The sequence below is a fragment of the Cricetulus griseus genome, chromosome X (genome assembly GCF_003668045.3).
Source record: "Cricetulus griseus strain 17A/GY chromosome X, alternate assembly CriGri-PICRH-1.0, whole genome shotgun sequence".
Classification (NCBI taxonomy): Eukaryota; Metazoa; Chordata; class Mammalia; order Rodentia; family Cricetidae; genus Cricetulus; species Cricetulus griseus.
Genome location: NC_048604.1, coordinates 29,990,124 through 30,010,128, shown reverse-complemented (window position 1 = coordinate 30,010,128; position 20,005 = coordinate 29,990,124). Strand labels below are relative to the sequence as shown.

Genomic DNA, 20,005 nt, shown 5'->3' with positions numbered 1-20,005 from the left:
AAGAACATGCAGCATGCAGCTGAGTGCATCGGTGGCAAAACTGGATTACATCCTCTCTGTCTCTTCCTCTCTCTCTCTCTCTCTCTCTCTCTCTCTCTCTCTCTCTCTCTCTCTCTCTGCGTGTGTGTGTGTGTGTGTGTGTGTGTGTGTGTGTGTGTGTGTGTGTGTGTGTGTGTCTGTGTGCACATACAGGGGCTTTGAAATTATATAACACTTAATTTGAGGTTCTGGCCATACCATTTCCTGACTCAAGTTTCCTAACCTCTTTAAGTCTCAATCAATAATAAAGACTTTGATGTGTTGCTGCAAAGATTAAATAAGATGACACATGAGAAGTACTTAGCACAGTACCTTTCACACACACACAAATCTTTATATGATAGCCTGTATTTAACATGTTGAAGGTAAGACAGTTGTCAGCTTCCCTGTTGTATTAGCTAATGGATAATACCATTGCTGCTGTCAGGTATTGGTTGTTCAAGTTTACAGGACTGCTAAAGGTCACATGGCTCAATGATAAGTGCAATGGAATATGGGTAGGGTTCCCGGGTTCAAGTTTCAGCTTTAACTCGGATCAGCTCTGTGGCCTTGTCCAAATTGTTTCACCTTCTGAACCTAACTTGTTTCATCTAAAATGAGCAGATAGTATCTTCCCTTTCATATCTTACTTAAAGTCTTATAAAGAAAGTCAAGTGCTCTGTAAGCTGCCAGTTACCATATGATAACTGAAAGTGTTATTCCACTCTCCTCTTATTTATCACATGAATTTAGCAAAGAATGCTCTGAGTTTCAGAGACTTACTTATAAACATTAAGAGTGAATTAATTACGAAGAAAGCCACCAAAAATAACTCAAGAATCGTGATAGGAAGGAAGCAACTGTGCAGCCATCTAAAAGGACTCCATTAAAAACAAAAGACCCAAGATAGCCAAAACAGCCCTGTACAATAAAGGACCTTCTGGAGGCATCACCATCACTGACTTCAAGCACTATTACAGAGCTATAGTTCTGAAAACAGCTTGGTATTGGCACAAAAAAATAGATAGGTAGACCAATGGAATCAAGTTGATAACCCTGATATTAACCCACACGCCTACAAAAAACCTGATTTTTGACAAAGAAGCTAAATAATGAAGAAAGCATCTTCAACAAATAGTGCTGGAATAACTGGATGCTGGCATGTAGAAGACTGCAGATAGATCCATGTCTATCACCATGAACAAAACAAGTCCAAATAGATAAAAAAAAAACCCTCAACATAAATCCAGCCACACTGAACCTATTAGAAGACAAAGTGGGAAATACCCTTGAATTAATTGGTACAGGAGACAGCTTCCTGAACATTACACCAGTAGCACAAACACTGAGATCGACAATTAATAAATGGGATCTCTTGAAACTGAGAAGCTTCTGTAAGGCAAAGGGCACAGTCAACAAGACAAAACGGCAGCCCACAGACTGGGAAAAGATATTCACCAACCCCACATCTGACAGAGGGCTGATTTCCAAAATATACACTGAACTCAAAAGCTAGTCTCCAAAACACCAAACAATCCAATTAAAAAGTGGGGTACAGAACTAAATAGACAATTCTCAATAGAGGAATCTAAAATGGCTGAAGACACATAAGAAAGTGTTCAACATCCTTAGCCATCAGGGAAATGCAAATCAAAACAACTCTGAGATACCATCTTACTCCTGTCAGAATGGCTAAAATAAAAAACACCAATGACAGTTCATGCTGAAGAGGATGTGGAGAAAGAGGAACACGCCTCCACTGCTGGTGGGAGTGCCAACTCGTACAGCCACTTTGAAAATCAGTATGGCGACTCCTTGGGAAAATGGGAATCAGTCTACCACAAGATCCAGCAATTCCACTCTTAGGCATATACCCAAAAGAAGCACATTCATACAACAAGGACATCTGTTCAGCTATGTTAATAGCAGCATTATTCGTAATAGCCAGAACCTGGAAGCATCCTAGGTGCCCCTCAACTGAAAAATGGATAGAGAAAATGTAGTACATTTGCACAATGGAGAACTACTCAGCAGAAAAAAAAAATGGAATCTTGAAATTCGCAGGCAAATGGATGGAACTAGAAGAAACCATTCTGAGCGAGATAACCCAATCACAAAAAGACAAACAGGGTATGCACTCACTCATAAACCTTAGACATAGAGCAAAGGATTACCAGCGCACAATCCACACTGCCAGAGAAGCTAGGGAACAAGGAGAACTCTAAGAGAGACATACATGGTCCTCAGGAGAAGGGGAAAGGGACAAGATCTCCTAAGCAAATTGGGAGCATGGGGGAGGGGAGAGGGAGCTAGGAGAATGAGAAGGGGAAAAGAGGAGGGGTGAGGAGGACATAAGGGAGCAGGAGGTTGAGTCGGGTGAAGAATAGAGGAGAGCAAGATAAGAGATAATATAATAGAGGGAGACAGTATAAGTTTAAAGAGAAATCAGGCACTAGGGAAATGTCTGGAGATCTACAAAGATGACACCAGCTAACAATCTAGGCAACAGAGGAGAGGCTACCTTAAAAGCCCTCCCCTGATAATGAGATTTTTGACTAAGTAAAAGTCATCCTAGAGCCTTCATCCAGCAGCTGGTGGAAGTAGAAGCAGACACCCACAGCTGAACACTGAACTGAACTGGAATCCCGTTGCAGAGAAGGAGGAATGATGAGCAAAGGGGACCAGACCAGGCTGGTGAAACCCACAGAAACATCTGACATGAACAAGGGGGAGCTCTTGGTCCCCAGACTGATAGCTGGGAAACCAGCATGGGACTGATCTAGACCTAAGGAATGTGGGTGTCAGTGAGGAGACCTCGGAAATCCATGGGGCCTCCTGTAGTAAGTAGTTCAGTACTTATCCCTAGCATAAGTATGGACTTTGGGAGCCCATTCCACATAGAGGGATATTCCCTGAGCCAAGACACAAGGGGATGGACCTAGATCCTATCCCAAAGGACATGACAAACTCTAAAGACCCCTATGGAAGGCCTCACCTTCCCTGGAGAGTAGAAAGGATATGTGATAGGTAGGGCTTTAGTTGAGGTGGAGGGTAGGGGAAGGGGGTAAGGAAACTGGGATTGACATGTAAAACAATCTTGTTTCTAATTCAAATAAAAAATGGAAAAAAGAACTCCATTAGCCAACATAATGGAAGGACTGAAAACAACTTAACCTACAACATGCTAACACAAAAATATTTACCCTTCAATGGGATTAAGGCTGGGCTATTTAATCAGCTGTGGCTTTAACCTGTTCCACCCTGTTCACAAGTAAGAACATTTATTTGGTCCTCTGTGCATGACTTCTTTCCCACAGAATTACTTTTCATCTTAAACACAATAGTGAAAACAGTTCTACCACTGCATCATGCCTAGAGATGACCAAAGTTCTGGGAACGATGGGGTGCTAGGAAGCCTTAGGCAAGACGATCCCCTGCTTCAAATGTGAGGTGAATTACTCCCTGCTCAGCCCAACTATCTACTAGGAGATGTTTGGATTCCTCTGCATGACAAACACTGAGATCAGACACAGAGTCACATATCATATGTGATGCGCAGAGATACTTGTTTGTGCTCACTGCCTTTCTTGCCTAATGCAAAGAACTGGATATCTTGCACTACATTGGAGGCCTAAAACAGCAGGAGGGGAGCAATCTGGAAGACAACCACATGCTTTGCAGATTGGAGCTGAAACATTCTAGGAACCTCCCTCTCCACCTAAGGACTTGTAGGAAGAAGAAGCTGTGGTGGCAACCACTTAAGTAAGACCCAATTACACCCTAGGAGACTCTGAAAGCAAGCCTGAGCACCTAGGGCAGCAATTGATAGCATGAATGTTCCCCTTCTGCCAGTAGAGGGAAGCAGCTGAGAGAAGAAAAAAGCCTGCAAATCACTCCAAAATGTAGATTTTGTCATTGTTTACTCTGACCTATCTAGATGTTTTCTACTCTGCTTAGTTTCCTTCTTGTTGTTCAGTGAGAAGGCAATGGGAACTGGGTTTATGGGGAAACATTTGGGGAGTCATGGCACAGGTACTGGGTTTCCGTTTGAAAAAAACCAAACAAGCTCTGGACCTAGATAGTGATGGTGGGGGTATGTAATCCCACCAAATCTCACTCTAAAGTAGTTTGCATGATTAATTTTATGTTAACCGCATTTTCCCACAATAAAAAAATGGTATTTAATCCAATCCTTCCACCAAGCCCATTACAATCCATCTTATTTAGTGGGGCTCTTCAGAAAACAGTCATAATCCAATTCCATAAATTAATGATGTTCCTATCACAATCACTATCAGACTGTGTTTTAACTTTGGTCTAACCTAATTTTTGATATAAGTAGCCAAAGGCTGCTTTTCTTCATGAAACCTTTTTCTTTTAAGTTGTGGCCTTGCAAATGCTAAGTTACATCCCCAGATACCTTTACAGGATCATTTAGTAACAAAATAGTTGTATTCTACAGGCTAGTTATTTTTGGTATAAATTATGTTCTGTTTACTTTTAGTTCCCAGTATTAATGGTTCCAAATTCTGAATCCGTCTAAGTTCACAACAACAATTAATGCAAACACAAATTAATTTGATAATGGAGATGTTAATATGAGTAAAATCTACTAATTTAACAACTGTTAATGGATACTAAACACACAAAACTCATATGCATGCATGCACACTAGTCTGCCAACTGCCTTGTATTAAACTAGACAGTTAGGAAATATTCCATTACCTAACCTATGGCTTCTTTTATTTAAGTGTACAGTGTTTGCTTCTGTTAAAGAAGCTCCATTTTAGTGTTTATAAAATAGCTGTACATATCTACAAACTATTGTGGATTTCAGAAACAATGTCTTCAATTGTTTATGAGTTAAACTGGTGATTTTTCCAAACAAAGTGCCACTCTGGTTTGCCCCTGGAGTATGTCTTTGATGGGTGGCCACTCTTGAACCTATTTATCCCCGAGAGTAGAACTAATACTCACCTTCCTTGTTATTGATGAACAATGTGATGAAGACATCCTTTTGGAGCTCATGGTTGTCTTGTCATCAACTGTCTCCAAGTCCTTGGAGACTTTCTCAGATCGGACAACAGTTGGGCTGACGCTGAGTTTCCGGGAACGCAGAGGGGGAATCTGGAACAAAGGAGAATGAAAGAGGTTCAACCTTGGTTGCTTTCCCCAGGCTACTTAATTGGTGAAATACTGACAAGCCAAAGAGAAAAAAAATGACATATATAGAAAATGTCATAATGAAATCTAGCACTGTGTAAAATTAATAAGTGCTAATAAGGACTGAGAGATGGCTCAGTAGGTAAAACTGCCCACCATACAAAGATGAGGATCCGAGTTCAAATCCCTAGAACTTATGTAAAATTAGGATGAGTAGCAGAAGCATCAGGAATGCCACTGCCTTGATGGCAAGATGGGAGTCAAAGACAGGAGAATCTCTGAAAAGTTGAAGGCCAGTTAGCCTGATGTATATGATAGAAAAACAAAGAGACTCCGTCTGAAACAAAGGGGGCTAAAAGGCAAGAATCAACACCTAAGGTTGTGAGTTTGTCCTCTAACTTCTACAAATGTGCTTGAATGTGTGTGTGTGTGTGTGTGTGTGTGTGTGTGTGTGTGTGTGTGTGTGTGTGTATGCTCGTGCTCGTGTGCCTTCGAGCGCCTGCCTGCATGTATGCCTTTATGTATTATACATATGCACATAAAATAACAATGGAAAAGTAGGCTCAGGAAGGAATTTCCTGCCTCCTTGCCTTCGAATCTAATACCTACTTAAGTCAAAGACCGGCAGTCTTGGTTTTGTCTCTGGGTTTTTGCACACTTTTGCCAATCTCCAAACAAAGTCAGAAATTTCAAATTTACAGAGCATGAAGGACAAGCTCTGGGTTTCCTCTTGAGCATCAGATAAATAAATAAACAAATAAATAAATAAAATTTCAAATCCACAGTGGTGCTGAGGGTGATTTGAACTATGGGTGCCTGGCTCAAGAGGTTTCAGAGAAGAAGAATATTAGTATGCTGCCAGAGACCATTCTTGTGATGTTTTGGCAAAGAATGTGTCTGCTTTTTGCCCTTGTCTGAAAAACAAAAAATCAGCCTGGGGCTAAATCAAAGAATTATGGATTAACAGCTTTAACAGATAATATTTTCAAACAACCTAGCATTGACTGTGTTGCATGGTTATTAGTGTTTGCTCTTATGCAGATCTGTTACACAAACCAGCAAGCTGAACAAGGAAAAGCACAAAAATGTACACTTGGTAGAGAAAAGGGGCACCAGGAAGTGCAAACAGATTAAAGCCTAAGGCTAAGTGAAATAAAGGGAGTGGCGACCTCGGAGGAAGATCCCACCCAGCTAAACTCTCAACTTGGGAAAAGGAATTAAAGAAAAATTTAGGGTCAGGTATGGCGGGGTACACCTTCAATCCCAGCACTCAGAAGGCAGAGGCTGTCAAATCTCTGAATTCAAGGCCAGCCTGGTCTACACAGCTAGTTCTATGACAACCAAGCTTAGACTGTGAAGGAAACCACTGAAAACAGAAAGCTGGTGAAGATGTATTTGAACAAGAGGACCATGTTCCAGCCCCGGCAAGTAGCAGAACTTGGCAGCTTCTGCTGCACAGTTCTAGCTTTAGAGTTAAGAATAGAAGAAAGGGATTATGGAATCTCCTTCCACAGCTAAAGAAAGCTGCTGAGGTTATGTGTGTGGCAGGGTGTCCCTGCATGGAGGCCTAGAGAGACCACTGTGTGAAGCTATGAAGGTGAGGCCTGGATTGCCTTGGAGACCCCAAAATCTTGGAGATGGCATAACTGTAGGATACCTGCCAAGGAAAGCTGCTAACAGAGAGTAGAACCAGTCCAAGAGAGATAAGTATGTTGCAGTCAACAAACCTGAAAGGGGTTGGAGATCTGAAGAGCATTTTTGACATCAGACATGGAGATGCAGAGATTGGAGTTTGCCCACCTGGTTTTTGGTCCAGCTTTGGTCCAATAGTTCCTCAGTATACTCTCTTTCCTCCTTTTCAGGACAGAGATGTATATCCTGTTCCATTATATGTTGGACCTACATGATCTGATTTTTGAGTTTGATTTTACAGAGGATTAAAATTAAGAGATTGGCCAGGCGGTGGTGTGCACACGCCTATAATCCCAGCACTCAGGAGGCAGAGGCAGGTGGATCTCTATGAGTTCGAGACCAGCCTGGTCTACAAGAGCTAGTTCCAAGACAGCCTCCAAAGCCACAGAGAAACCCTGTCTCAGAAAAAAAAAATTAAGAGATTGGATGAATCTCAGAAGAGGCTTGGAACATTAGACTTTTAAATAAGTTTGAGACTGTTGTAGATTAGGGGGACATCTGAAGTCGGACTATAACATGGCTACAAGTGTATGGGGACCTGGGAGTGGAATGTGGTGGTCTGAGTGAAAATGGCCCCCATAGGTACATAGGGAGTGGCAGCATTTGGAAGTATGGCCGTGTTTGATAGGTATGACCTTGTGGAAGTGTGTCACTATGGGAGCAAGCTTTGAGGTCTTATATGCTTAAGCTATGCCCAGTGCGGCACAGTCTCTCCTTCTGCTACCTGTGGATCAAGATGGAGAACTCTCAGCTCCTTCTCCAGCACCATGTCTGCCTGAGTACTGCCATGTTTGTGGCCATGACAATAATGAACAAAACCTCTGAAACTGTAAGCTGGCCCCAATTAAATGCTTTCCTTTATAAGAGTTTCCATGGCCATGGTGTCTCTTCACAACAATAGAAACCCTGACTAAGACAATCTATCTGGCTTAGCTGCCCATGTTCCACACATTTCCATGGTTATTACCTCAGAAACCTTGGAACCCGAAACCCAGAGTTCACTTTTGGTATCATAGCGGCCAATAGATCCACTGAAAGTTCTCAGGACATCATTTCCTAAGATTCTAGGCAGAGTTCTGGAAATAGAAGATTTCTGTGGGAAAGAAAGCTTGGGGTTGGTATGCTAGCACATAATTAGCAAACTCTCCACTGTCAAAATAATGATGGTATCCTTGGAATGTGTTAAGCAAGTACACTAACAGCAGCCAACACTCTTTTTGGCCATGTTAGGTAGTTCCACACCTATTTACATATTGTATTATTTGATGTGTAAGATATTGCTGTGAGGTTGAAGAAGCTGATAAGCAGGATCAAATTGCTCCCTACTTTGAGGAGGGGTAGGATAGAAGAATAATGTCTAATTGGTCTGAGATCAAGTTCATTGTTACCTTCCGTGATCTGGTTCTCTGTGTCTCAGGAGAAGATAGAAGTTTGCTTGCTGATTTTTCAGGTTCAGGCTCCAAACCGAAGACACTATCATGGGATATGGCCTTGCTTCCCATGCTGCTCTTAGGCCTACATGGGAGGGTAAAGTCTTTTAAAAGCAATTCAAGGGATTCAAACTCAAAGAACAAGGTATTTTCATGATAAAAATACCAGAGACAGCTCAGAAGGAGGACAGAGATACGTGTGTGCTGAAACAGAAAGAAATCAGTGTATGAAATATGGAGTGAGAGAGAACACAAAAGCAAAAGTACATAGTATGTAAGGTAATATAGTGGTGGTTTCAAAGTGGCTGCCAAAGTGAGTGGTACTATTAGTAGGCGTGGCCTTGTAAGAGTTGGTGTGTCACAATGGGGTGGGCTATGAGTTCTCATTTGCTCAAGCCACGCCCAGTGTCACAGTTCACTTCCTGTTGCCTGAAAGTCAAGATGTATTATATTTATGTGGAATAGTCCTAAGCATGAAATAAAAGGCTATATAGACTTATCCGGAAGTGGCCTCTTTGGTGACAGAATTTCCTGAAGAAATACTTCCTATTTTTACTTTTTCTCTTTATTTTTTGTTTTTACACCACAGCCAAAGTTTCCCCCTCTCTCCTCTCCTAGTTCCTCCACCCTCCACCTCCCCCCCCACTCTTCCTCCTGTGTTTCTCTTCAGAAAAGGGGGGCCTCCCATGGATATCAGCCAGCTGTGGAATATCACATTGCAGTGAAAGTAGGCACCTCCTCTTCTATTAGGGCTGAATGAGACAATCTGGTAAGAGGGAAAGGTCCCCAAAGCAGGCAATAAAGTAAGATATAGCCCCTGCTTCCATTGTTAGGAGTCTCACACAAAGTTCAAGCTACACAAATGCCATAAATATGAAGAGGGCCTAGGTCAGTCCCATGCAGGCTCCATGGTTGTCTGTTCAGTCTCTGTGAGACCCCATGAGGCCAGGTTAGTTGATTCTGTGAGTTTTCTTGTGGTGTCCTTGACTCCACTGACTCCTATAATTCTTCCTCCTCCTCTTCTGCAAGATTCCCCAAGTTCTGCCTAATGTTTCACTGTGGGTCCCTGTGTCTCTTTCTATCAGTTGCTGGGTGAATACACATAAATATAATAATGTCATTGCACTGCTGTGGATTATGCTAATTGTTAATAATAAAGCTGTTTGGCCAATAACAGGGCATAAAGAATTGGGCAAGACATCCTGGCACAGGGAGAATGCTGGGAGAGAAGAGTGGAGTCAGGGCAGTCATGGCAGATGCCAGCCAGCCAATAAGTAAACAGGATGTGTGGAAAATAAGGTAATAAGCCATGAGCCATGTGGCAAAATGTGGATTAATAAAAATGTGTTAATTTAAATTTAAGGGCTAGTTAGTAATAAAACTGAGCTATTAGCCAAGCATTTATAATATAAGCCTCTGTGTGGTTATTTGGAAACAACTCCTGGGACAGGAAAACTACCTACATTTCCTCCTTCTCCCCTTATTCCTTCTAACCCCTCCTATGCTCCCTTCCCTCCCTCTCAAATTCAGGGCCTTTTTCTTTAATTACTGTTGTTACATCTCTACATAAACATATGAATAAATATATAAGCACAACCTGCTGAGTCCACTTACTGTTCCTTATTTGCATATGTTTTCAGGGAAGACCACTTGGGATTAGTAACCAACTAGCATTCCTAACCCCTCCAACTCCTATACTTCCCTACTTCTTGCTCTCCTCTTCATGTCCCATTTTTAAATTCACTGTCTCTAATTAGTTCTTCCCATATACACAAGGGTGTGGGGTCATCCACTGGGGCATTGTAAATCTTCAAAAGGCTACACCTCTTAAGAAAATTGATACTGTCTAGTAGCCATCAACTGCCAATAGCTCCTCAGCTAAGGATAGAGCCTTACGATCCCCTCATCAATCCATGCTGGAATGGTGACAGTAAAGCCCTGCTTTTTAAGCTGGGAGTTGCAATCACATTTGGGTTTACATAATTGGAAGCATGCAATGGTTGAAAAATAATTGGAAATCAACTGAATGGTGAATCTGAAGTGTTTCTGGCAGTATTCATCCATGTTGCATCGTGTGCTTTCACTGCATTCTTTGTTCTAAACACACAACACATGTACTTTGTACTCTTCATGCCACACAGTGTCAATGAACACTATCTGAAATGCCTCAGCTCAGATTCGAGACTGGTATATGATAAGAGTTTCAGTGTTTTTATTGTACTTATAGGGATAGGAAAACCAGTATTTTCCTACTACCATGATTCAACATGGAAATATCAAACCAGTATACCTTTTGATTGTACTGTGTTAAAATGTTTGATTTTTTTTATTTGCTTGTTGCATGAGACAGGATCTCACCATGTAGCTTTGGATAGCCTGGAACTTGCTATGTAGACCAATCTGGCATCAAACTCATAAAGATCACCCTGCCTCTGCCACCTGAGTCCTGGCATTATGGCTTGTACTACCATACCCAGCTGGCTATAAGTTGTATGGCTGATTGATTGTTCAGATGGTTGAAAATCCCAATCTCTCTTCCAAACACTTGGGTAGCATTCTCTAAGGTTTTTGTCCTAGCACATTAAGCAAGGTATAAAGGCAAGGAGTGATCTTCAGGCTCTTAATGTATGTTTCTTGCCAAAATACCTCTCCCCTTATGTCTCTCTCAACATTTCTTAGGGTGGCTGTGGTAGTTTGAATGTAATTGGTCCCCATAATATCATAGTGAGTGGCACTTTTAGGAGGTGTGGCTTTGTTGGAGTGGGAATAGCCTTGTTGGAGGAACTGTGTCACTGCAGAGGCAGGCTTGGGGTCTCATATATACTCAAGCCATGCACAATGTCTCAGACCACTTCCTGCTGCCTGTGGGTCAAGATGTATTAATTTAAAGCTCCTTCTCTAGCACCATGTCTGCCTACATGCTGTCATGCCCCACCATGATGATAATGGACTAAACCTCTGAACTGTAAGCCACCCCCTGATGGGGGAAGTGCTTCTGTGTATGTGTTTGTCTTACTGGATGAGAAATAAACTTCTGTTTGGCCAATTAGACAGCAAGTTAGACAGGACCAGGAATCAAAGGGGATTCTGGGAAATATAGTAGAGAAGTGGTGATTCAGGCAGGAAGTAACATTGCAAGGGGGAACAGGAAGTGTCCTTTTCCCCTCGGCGCCTCCTCCAGTGGCACAATTTGAGCCACCGGCAAGAGAGGGCGCCAGTAGAAGGCATCCTTTATAAGATAAGTCTTATAAAATATATAGATTTATGATAATTAAGACTGAGCTAACAGATGAGAATCCTAGTCATTGGCCAAGCAGCATTTGAACCTAATACAAGTTTCTGTGTATTAATTTGGGCCCTAACTTGGGCAGGCGGCTGGCGTAAAGTGCACATGTGGCGGTGGGACTCATTAGCTTTGGCAGAAAGATTTATCGTGCCAACCCCCAATCAAATATTTTCATTTGTAAGAGTTGCCATGGTAATGGTGTCTCTTCATAGCAACAGAAACCCTAACTAAGACAGTGGTAAATACAGCAGAGTAAACAGACTATTTTGGAATGAGAAGTTCCCATTTTTTTTTTAGAAATAGACATTACCAATTTGCAGAAACAATGCAGGGTAAACCACATAGTCCCTCCATGCCCCGCCCCTCTGTTGTATACTCAGGCTTCTTCTAGTCTTACTTTGAACTCTGAGACAATGTTCTACAATGGCGTTGCTTGTAAGGTCTGAAATAAGCCCCTTTGTCCAACACCCTTCCTCTTGGCAAAGCTATCTGAAAGTCCTTATCATAGGTACACTCATTAAAGAACCATAAATATTTTAATGCCATCATGGCATGGGAAGTGTTTTGGACAGGGGAGTATTGGAAGAATATTAGCATGGCAGAGCCTCAGAGAATGGCTAGGAGCACTGGCAAAGTCTGTGTGGCACCTCCAGATGTCTGCAGTTTCACACCATGCCAATTGACCGGAGTATTCCATAGAGGGAGATCCAATTTGTCTAGGGACAGCTTCAGGTACAAGATATCCCAATGAAAGAGAAAGATGATGTCTAATTTGGAACACCACATATAAAAATGTGAATGGGTGTGAGTGGGTGGCTGAGAAAACAGCCTTCCCCATATTCCTGTGACCACCCAATGTTCTGAAGAGGAATGAAAGATGGATTGGGCTTGCTAGCTTGTTTGTGTGTTTTAAGCAACAAAAGATTATATGTATTTTTTGTTTTTTGTTTTTTGTTTTTGTTTTTGTTTTTGTTTTTTGAGACAGGGTTTCTCTGTGGCTTTGGAGGCTGTCCTGGAACTAGCTCTTGTAGACCAGGCTGGTCTCGAACTCACAGAGATCCGCCTGCCTCTGCCTCCCAGTGCTGGGATTAAAGGCATGTGCCACGACCACCCGGCACAAAAGATTTTATGTTTAAGTTGTTCTATGCTAAAAAATGCCCCTTTTCCTGAGATTGTATTACTTAGAGATCTAGATTCCATTTTCTGGATCTGCAGACTAAGGATGAGGTAAGCAAACCAGGCCAAAAGACCAAACTTCTGCATGACTTGGGCCATCCTGACTTTATGAAATGGGCCATGAGCTCCTCGTGAGTAGTGGGCCTGAAGTCTGATTATTCTACCTGCCTATGCCTGTTCTAGATTTAGCCCTGGCCCCCTAACCCTCTGATCCCATCCGGGCTTACTTGTGCTCTACCGCTTGGGCTTCCAGAACTGGCTTCATAGTGCTGGTAAACCTTGGTTTTAGTCCTCTCCTTTCCATGATGTCTTCCGGTTCCTTCTTCTTCTTCTTGCCAAAAAAGTTCCTAAAGGCTTTAAACTTGGATTTCTTCTTTCCTGGGGGTGAGAAATGGACGTGAGGCCAAGTGCAGTGGAGGAAGTAAAGGTAGGGGTGTGGTAGTGGCAGGAAGAGGACTGTGATCTCAGGTGTCTTGCAGATTTCATCTCTGGTAGCCACAGTACCATTCTTTTGTTTGTAATACCCTTAAAAACCCAGCAAGCAACTTTCTGAATTGCTGTGGAAAGGAGCAACCCAGGCCACAGCTTAGGGTCTTAAGGCAGCCTCAATCCAGGCCAAATTGAGAGAGTACCCTTTTGAGTGTCAATTTCAATGACTGAGAAAACTCATTTGCATTTTATTTTTTAGCCTTTATCCTTCTACATTTTATTTTATTTGAGTTTGTTGAAGGGAAGGCACAGGATGTCATTATATAGAGAGCAGCTGGCCTTGAAATCATGATCCTCCTGCCTCAACCTCCCTAGTGCTGATGATATTACAGACCTGTGATACTCACCCCCAGATATGGCCTTATCTTTATTCTTTTAATTGCTCAAATCTAGGAAATTGTAGGAGTTAAAACAAAACCAAAACCAAAAACCACCTTGGGTTTACTCTGTAGCCCAAGGTGGCCTCAAACTTGTGTTCCTCCTGCCTGTGCAGCCAGAGGGCTGGTATAGCAACCTTATGCTACCTCCCTGGGTTTGGCATTCTGTTTTAATTTCTTAAATCTAGGAAAGTATGGGGATAAAGACGAAACAACAGCAAAACAAACAAACAAAACCCAGTAGCTCAAACTGGCTTCAAACTCTCAAGCCTCCTGTCTGCGAGCCAGGCCACCAGCCAGGCCTGACTTCATCTTTTAATGTTTTAATTTTGTAAATGTAGGAAATTCTAGAGCTGACAAAAAACAGACCTCAAACTCCCAATTCTCCTGCCTCCACACGCCAAGTATTGGTATTGCAGGCCTGTAACACCACCAAGGCATTCCCTTCTCTTTTAAACTAATTTTTAAATCTCTAAAATTGAGCTGGTTTTAAAAACGGGGCCTTAATATGTGATGGAGGCCAGCCCCACTCTCTTTGTCCTCCTGTTTCCAAACTTAAGTTCTGATATTGCAGGCCTGTGCCACCAGCCCAGGCATTGCCTTTTCTTTTAATATTATATTTTTTGATATATGAAATTGTGAGGGTTTTTTTTAAGAACCCAATATGTAGCCTAAGATGTTTCCACACTCTTGGTCCTCCTACCTCTACACCTGAAGTGCTGTTACTACAGACCTATGCCACCTACCAAGGCTTGACCTTCCCTTTTAGTGTTTTAATTTCATTTTTTGATTTTTGGAGACAGGGTTTCTCTGTGTAGCTTTGGAAACCAGGCTGTCCCCGAACTCACAGAGCTCTGTCTCTCAAGTGCTAGGATTAAAGTTGTGCACCACCACTGCCTGGCTTTAATTTCTTAAATCTAGGGAAATGTGTGTGTTTCTTTTCTTAAAAGACCTCTCTTTGTAGCCTAGGTTATCCTGTAAATTCCATCTTCTGGCTTCTACACCCTCAGGGCTAGCTAGTATTGTAGGCCTGTGTCACTACCTGAGGCTTGACCATCTCTTTTCACCTTTTAAATGCTTAAGTCTAGAAAAGTATGGGGGTTAAAAGAACAGGATCTCATTCTATAGCCCAGGCTACCCTCACATTTGGGATTCTCTTACCTTCACACCCAGAGTACTAATATAACAAGCTGTAGTACCATCTCAGACCTGACCTCATCTTTTACTCTTTTAATTTCTTTAATCTAGGAATATGTGGTGATTAAAAAACTGAGTCTTCAAGACACACAGGGGTGGGCCTACACCCTATCCGAAAGGACACGATAGACTCTGATGACACCCTATGCAAGGCCTCACCCTCCAGGAGGAGCAGAAAGGATATATGATAGGTAGGGTTTTAGTGGGAGGGTGGTAGGGGAGGAGGGGAGGGAGTGGGAACTGGGATTGTCATGTAAAACAATCTTGTTTCTAATTCAAATAAAAAATCTGCAAAAAAGAAATAAATACATATTGATATCATATATATGTATATATATATATGTATATATATATATATATCATTAGTAAACATGCTAAGTGAAAAAGTCTAAAGAATCATTGCCATTTATATAACTAACTGCACTAACATGAATAGACAATAATTGTCAAATGATATCAGTGAAAAGTAGGCTAGTGTTTTCCTATGCCTACTGGAATTAGGAAATGAAAATGATAATGTGTGCAAGGTTTTATTTTGGAGTAATGAAAAATCTCAAAAGTTAATTGTGATGATCTTCGTTCAGCTCTATAAGTATAATAAAAAATTATTAAATTGTAAAAAAAAAAAAACTGAGTCTTACTCTATAGCCCAGTTTGTCCTAGACTTGTTGATCTGTCTCCCTCCACATCTGGAGTTTGGTATTGTAGGCTTTACTACCACCCCAGGCTTGGCTACACCCTACTTGATGTTTTGTGGGCTACTATTACAGGCTAGACTTTCTCTTTCAGTCTTTCCATTTTAAATCTTGGAAATTGTGGGATTTCAAAACAAAGTCTCACAGCTCAGGTTGGCCTGGAACTCAGTCTTCCTGACTTCACACACTGAGTGTGTGAAGGTGCTCGTATTTACGTTTGCATTTGGTAGGTGCTCATATTTACGTTTCCAATTCCTTAAATCAAAGTTGTGAGGGGGGAAACAGGGTCTCAGTATGTGAATGAAACTGACCTCAAACTCTTCATTGTCCCGCCTCCACCTCCAAATGCTGGCATTCTAGGCCTGCATCAACAATCTTTTAATCTTTTAACTTTGAAAATCTATGAAACTGTAAGGATTTTTTAAGGGTTTCGCTATGTAGCCTAGGCTGGCCTCAAACTGTTGATCCACTTGCTTTTGCACCAGAGTTCTGGGATGCAAGTGAGTGCCACCACCCTGGGCTTGGCTTTCTTCTTTAATAGTGTAATTTCTTAAATCTAGGAAATTGTGGAATTAAAAAAGAAAAGGGTCTCACTTCATAGATGAATCTAACTTCAAACCCTTCATCTTCCCACCTCTCTACCCTGAGTGTTGAGATTATAGGAGTATGAGTAGCAAGTGCAGTTCTAATTGCTACAATCATAATTGCAATTTTGTGCTAGAAACTGCTTCAAGGTTAACCCCTTTGTGGGAAAATGCCCTCATGTGCACTCTTCACCTTTTGGTGCAGTGGAAACACTATCACCATGGCCATTCTGAAACCAGTCTGAGCAAGTCTGAGCCAGTCTGAGCCAGCTGCAACACACCAGTCACTAATGCCAGTCCTCAGAGAAGAGTTGGACCAAACTGCTACATTTCAGTCATTAGAGGCACTACCATCTGCTTTCCAAACAGGAGAAACAAAATTAACTTGATGAACGTTCACCATGTTTAGAAATATAGGGCCCACCGCCCCCTGGGCACCCTCTGTGTGCCAGGAAAGCAAAGCTAGAAATTTCAGAGTTGCAAACCCAGTTCTTTCAACACCAGATAGACAGGATCAACAGCTGGCAGCTCCATTTATAGCACAACCAGCAAACATGGAATAGCTGAGAAAAACTACTAATAAACTGTTAAGGATGTAAAACCAAATTGCCAAACATGGTCATGACCTTAGCAGACAAATCTCACTCACACATTTTATCTCCTAAATTAACAATGTGCTAGCATTTCAATATGCACAAATTCCATTTTTCACCCATTTTGCATTCTTTGAAGGGAAGCAACAACTTATTTTCCCAGAAAGATTTAGAATACTTCAAATGATGCAGTTCTTTTTTCAGTGGGGGCACTAGAGGATAAGGAATGCTTCCATTGTACCCTTGGGGACTAACGGCTTTGAGGATGGAGTTTGTATAGTTTTGCCAGCAGGGATTTGGGACAATGCAAAGAGACCACACACACGGGCAAACATGGTGTGTTGGGTGCTCACTGATCTCAGACAGTGGCATGGAAGCAGGGCACCACCTTAGACATTAACCAGTTGCTAGGCACACTTGTGCAATCCTAATACAATCAACGATGTTTGCCAGATATTTGGGCACACAAATATGCCTTTTCAAGTTTTCTTTTTGTCATGGTTGCCTGTAAATCGACAGCAGATGAGACCCAAAATTCTGGTTTTTAAGTCATTAAAAATCCAAAGGGGAGTAAGACAGGTGGGGGTAAAACTTTATATGTAGCAGTATTTATGTCACCTATATGCCTATAACTCATGTCACCACAAAGTGTCGCTGTTGCAGCCAGAGAACACAACACTGACAGCTGACAGCTATCTGGCTTTCTCTAACAAAGCCATTGATTTTTGTGTCCAAACCAATTTCCAAACAACAAGCAAATTTCAACATCATTACTCAACAAAAACCCGAATAAACGTGTCACAGGCCATGAAACAGCCCTTTAAAGGGCTGCTCTCCACCACCGGCAGAAGAAATCACAACTAAATCCAGGGACAGAATTGTTGCTACTGCTTCCTGCAAATGCTTATCCATCATGCGCATGGACAGTCCGTTGCATCTGAGTTGAACTTAGATTTAAAATGGCAACCTGGTTCTGTTGCCTTGCTACTTACAAAACACACACACACACACACACACACACACACACACGCACGCACACACGCACGCACGCACGCACGCACGCACGCACGCACGCACGCATGCACGCATGGACGCACGCATGCACGTATGCAAGTTTTCCTGCCTTCCATCTCCAAATGGCCATTTTATTCGTTAAAAAAAATGTGATCTTTTGACAATTCTGGAGAGCAGACCAAAAGTGTTTCCCTCTACCTACCCTTCATCAAGAATACCACACGGCTACCCTCTTCTGTGGACATCGGCCTTAGTCAGCTGATGGCTTAGTTGGGTCATTCATTCATTCATTCATTCATTCATTTATTCATTCACCTCTACATCATTTCTTGAATATTCTGAGGTGCCTAATAACTCTCTGAGACCATGCTAACCAGAGATCAAGAGCGGTCCAGGCTCCATGAGCAATCTCATACATTCAGTGAGCTCACCCCACCCCCACAGGAAGCCATGAGAGGGTTCTACTCTCTGCCTTTCTAAATAGTCTTTGAAGCGATGTACAACAGAAGAAAACTCAGCAAACAAATGAAAAAAAACAATGCAATTGACTATTACATTTTGTTCTATCTTTAAAGTCAATTTTCACTTCATGCCTCAGTTCCATTTTTGAATGTAGTTTTGGAAGAGAAATGGTAACTGGGTGACCATATTAAAATTGAGTTACATGCATATATAAAAACTTCACAATGAAGCCCATTATTTTGTATAATTAATATACACTCATAAAAACATAATCAGTGTTTATGATTTATCTCTCCATTTCTATCGTTCCTGTCAGGTTCATCTATCACTCAAATGGCACCACAACTTACCCAATGAATACGTATTTGAAGAAGGTTTGCAAATGAGATTTATTTTATTTTTAATTTAATATTTTTATTTGTAATTAGCATACAAAATATTAGGTTTCATTGTGGCCTTTTCAAATAACGTTTTCTTGTTGATTCTTCTCCCATTGCATCCCCCCATCCTATTGTCCCTGCCCTCTTCCCCTCACAGAAGCCTGCTTGCTGTGTTCTGTAGGCTTCCTCTCCCCCACCTCCCATCATGGTCGTCGTTCTGCACTCACACCCACATATACAGAAAAATTAAAAGCTAGCATGTGCATATGAGACATTTCGTGCTCTGAACTTAGATGTCCTGTGCTGTTTCTATCCCCTGTACACCTCGTTACAAATCCCTCCCTTGGTTGAATCTGAGTTACTATCTGCAGTGAAACCTTAACGGAATTTGTGGCATTGTGCTTCACTTCTGGTTATCCTTTCTAACTAAACAGAAATACCTCTACGTTAGTGAAGAGAAGCTTCTTCGAATAGAAGCTTCTTTTCCCATTCGCCATCCACTTGTATCCCTCCAACCTGGCCTGACAGTACACTTCCTAGGCCTAGTAGCCTCCACTTTGCTTTCGTGTCTTGTGTATCCTATTACTTATTTTTTCTTCCTCACCCCTCCTTTAAGACCTGTTTTCCCTTCTATCCCCCTGTAATGGTCCCCTTTCTGATAAGACCAGGTTCTTTTTTCTCATGGCAGTACACAGCAAACCCAGTGCTGGTCATGAAGGTTTTATTGGATAACTTACCCTCCTCTGAGCCTTCCAAACCTTCCATGCTGCTGGACACTTCACTTAATGACTCAGCCATGGTAAATTCACTAAAAAAAAAAAAAAAATACGCAACAAATGAGGAAAAGATGATTCCTTCGATATATAGAATACAACAAAATCATTCCATCTTCGTACTTATTCTTAAGTTATATTCTTAAATTATTCAAGAAAAGACATACAAATGCAATTGCCATTAGGGGTAGGTATCATCTCCTAAAAAGACAATAATCCCAATAATAGGAAGCAACTGGAAGAGGAAACTACATAGAAACACAGGATTTCTTGCCCAGGGCTGGGGTGGGGGGAGTTGGGTAGTGATGGATGAGGAATTGCTTCGACACCTGTGGCCATCTTAGTGAACATGGCGATACTTCCCAGCACTCACATCTCACAGAGGGAAAAAGTACATCTTAACTTCAGAAACCCCTGGAAAGTAGCCTGTTACACATGATGCCAGGCCACCTTAGGCTCACATTGTCCTTTGCTCACCATAGCCAGTGATAGAAGGAGATCCACTAAAGAGCAATGTATGAAAGACAATGGTACAACAAAGGTGGGAAAAGGGTATTTTTGACACCCCTGCAACTCAGTGTCAATATGAGAAGCAATTCTGTTTAATCCCAGAGTTCAGTCTGAATATTTTCTGGAATAACTGCCTCATTTCCCTCAACTGATCCTAAATGCCCTG

At 41.8% G+C, this 20,005-nt stretch overlaps 1 protein-coding gene across 1 annotated transcript in view; it reads right to left on the bottom strand.

Moving 5' to 3' along the window:
* Positions 1 to 19,354, bottom strand: part of Kiaa1210 (KIAA1210 ortholog) — a 44,334-nt gene extending 24,980 nt beyond the window's left edge. Inside the window, exons 1-4 of the mRNA XM_035449708.1 lie at positions 19,294 to 19,354; positions 12,993 to 13,143; positions 8,262 to 8,388; positions 4,996 to 5,145 (exon numbers count right to left, since the gene is read on the bottom strand). Of these exons, the coding sequence (XP_035305599.1) occupies positions 4,996 to 5,145; positions 8,262 to 8,388; positions 12,993 to 13,143; positions 19,294 to 19,354 (489 nt within the window). The remainder of the gene's footprint in view (positions 1 to 4,995; positions 5,146 to 8,261; positions 8,389 to 12,992; positions 13,144 to 19,293) is intronic.
* Between the last annotated feature and the right edge of the window lie 651 nt (positions 19,355 to 20,005).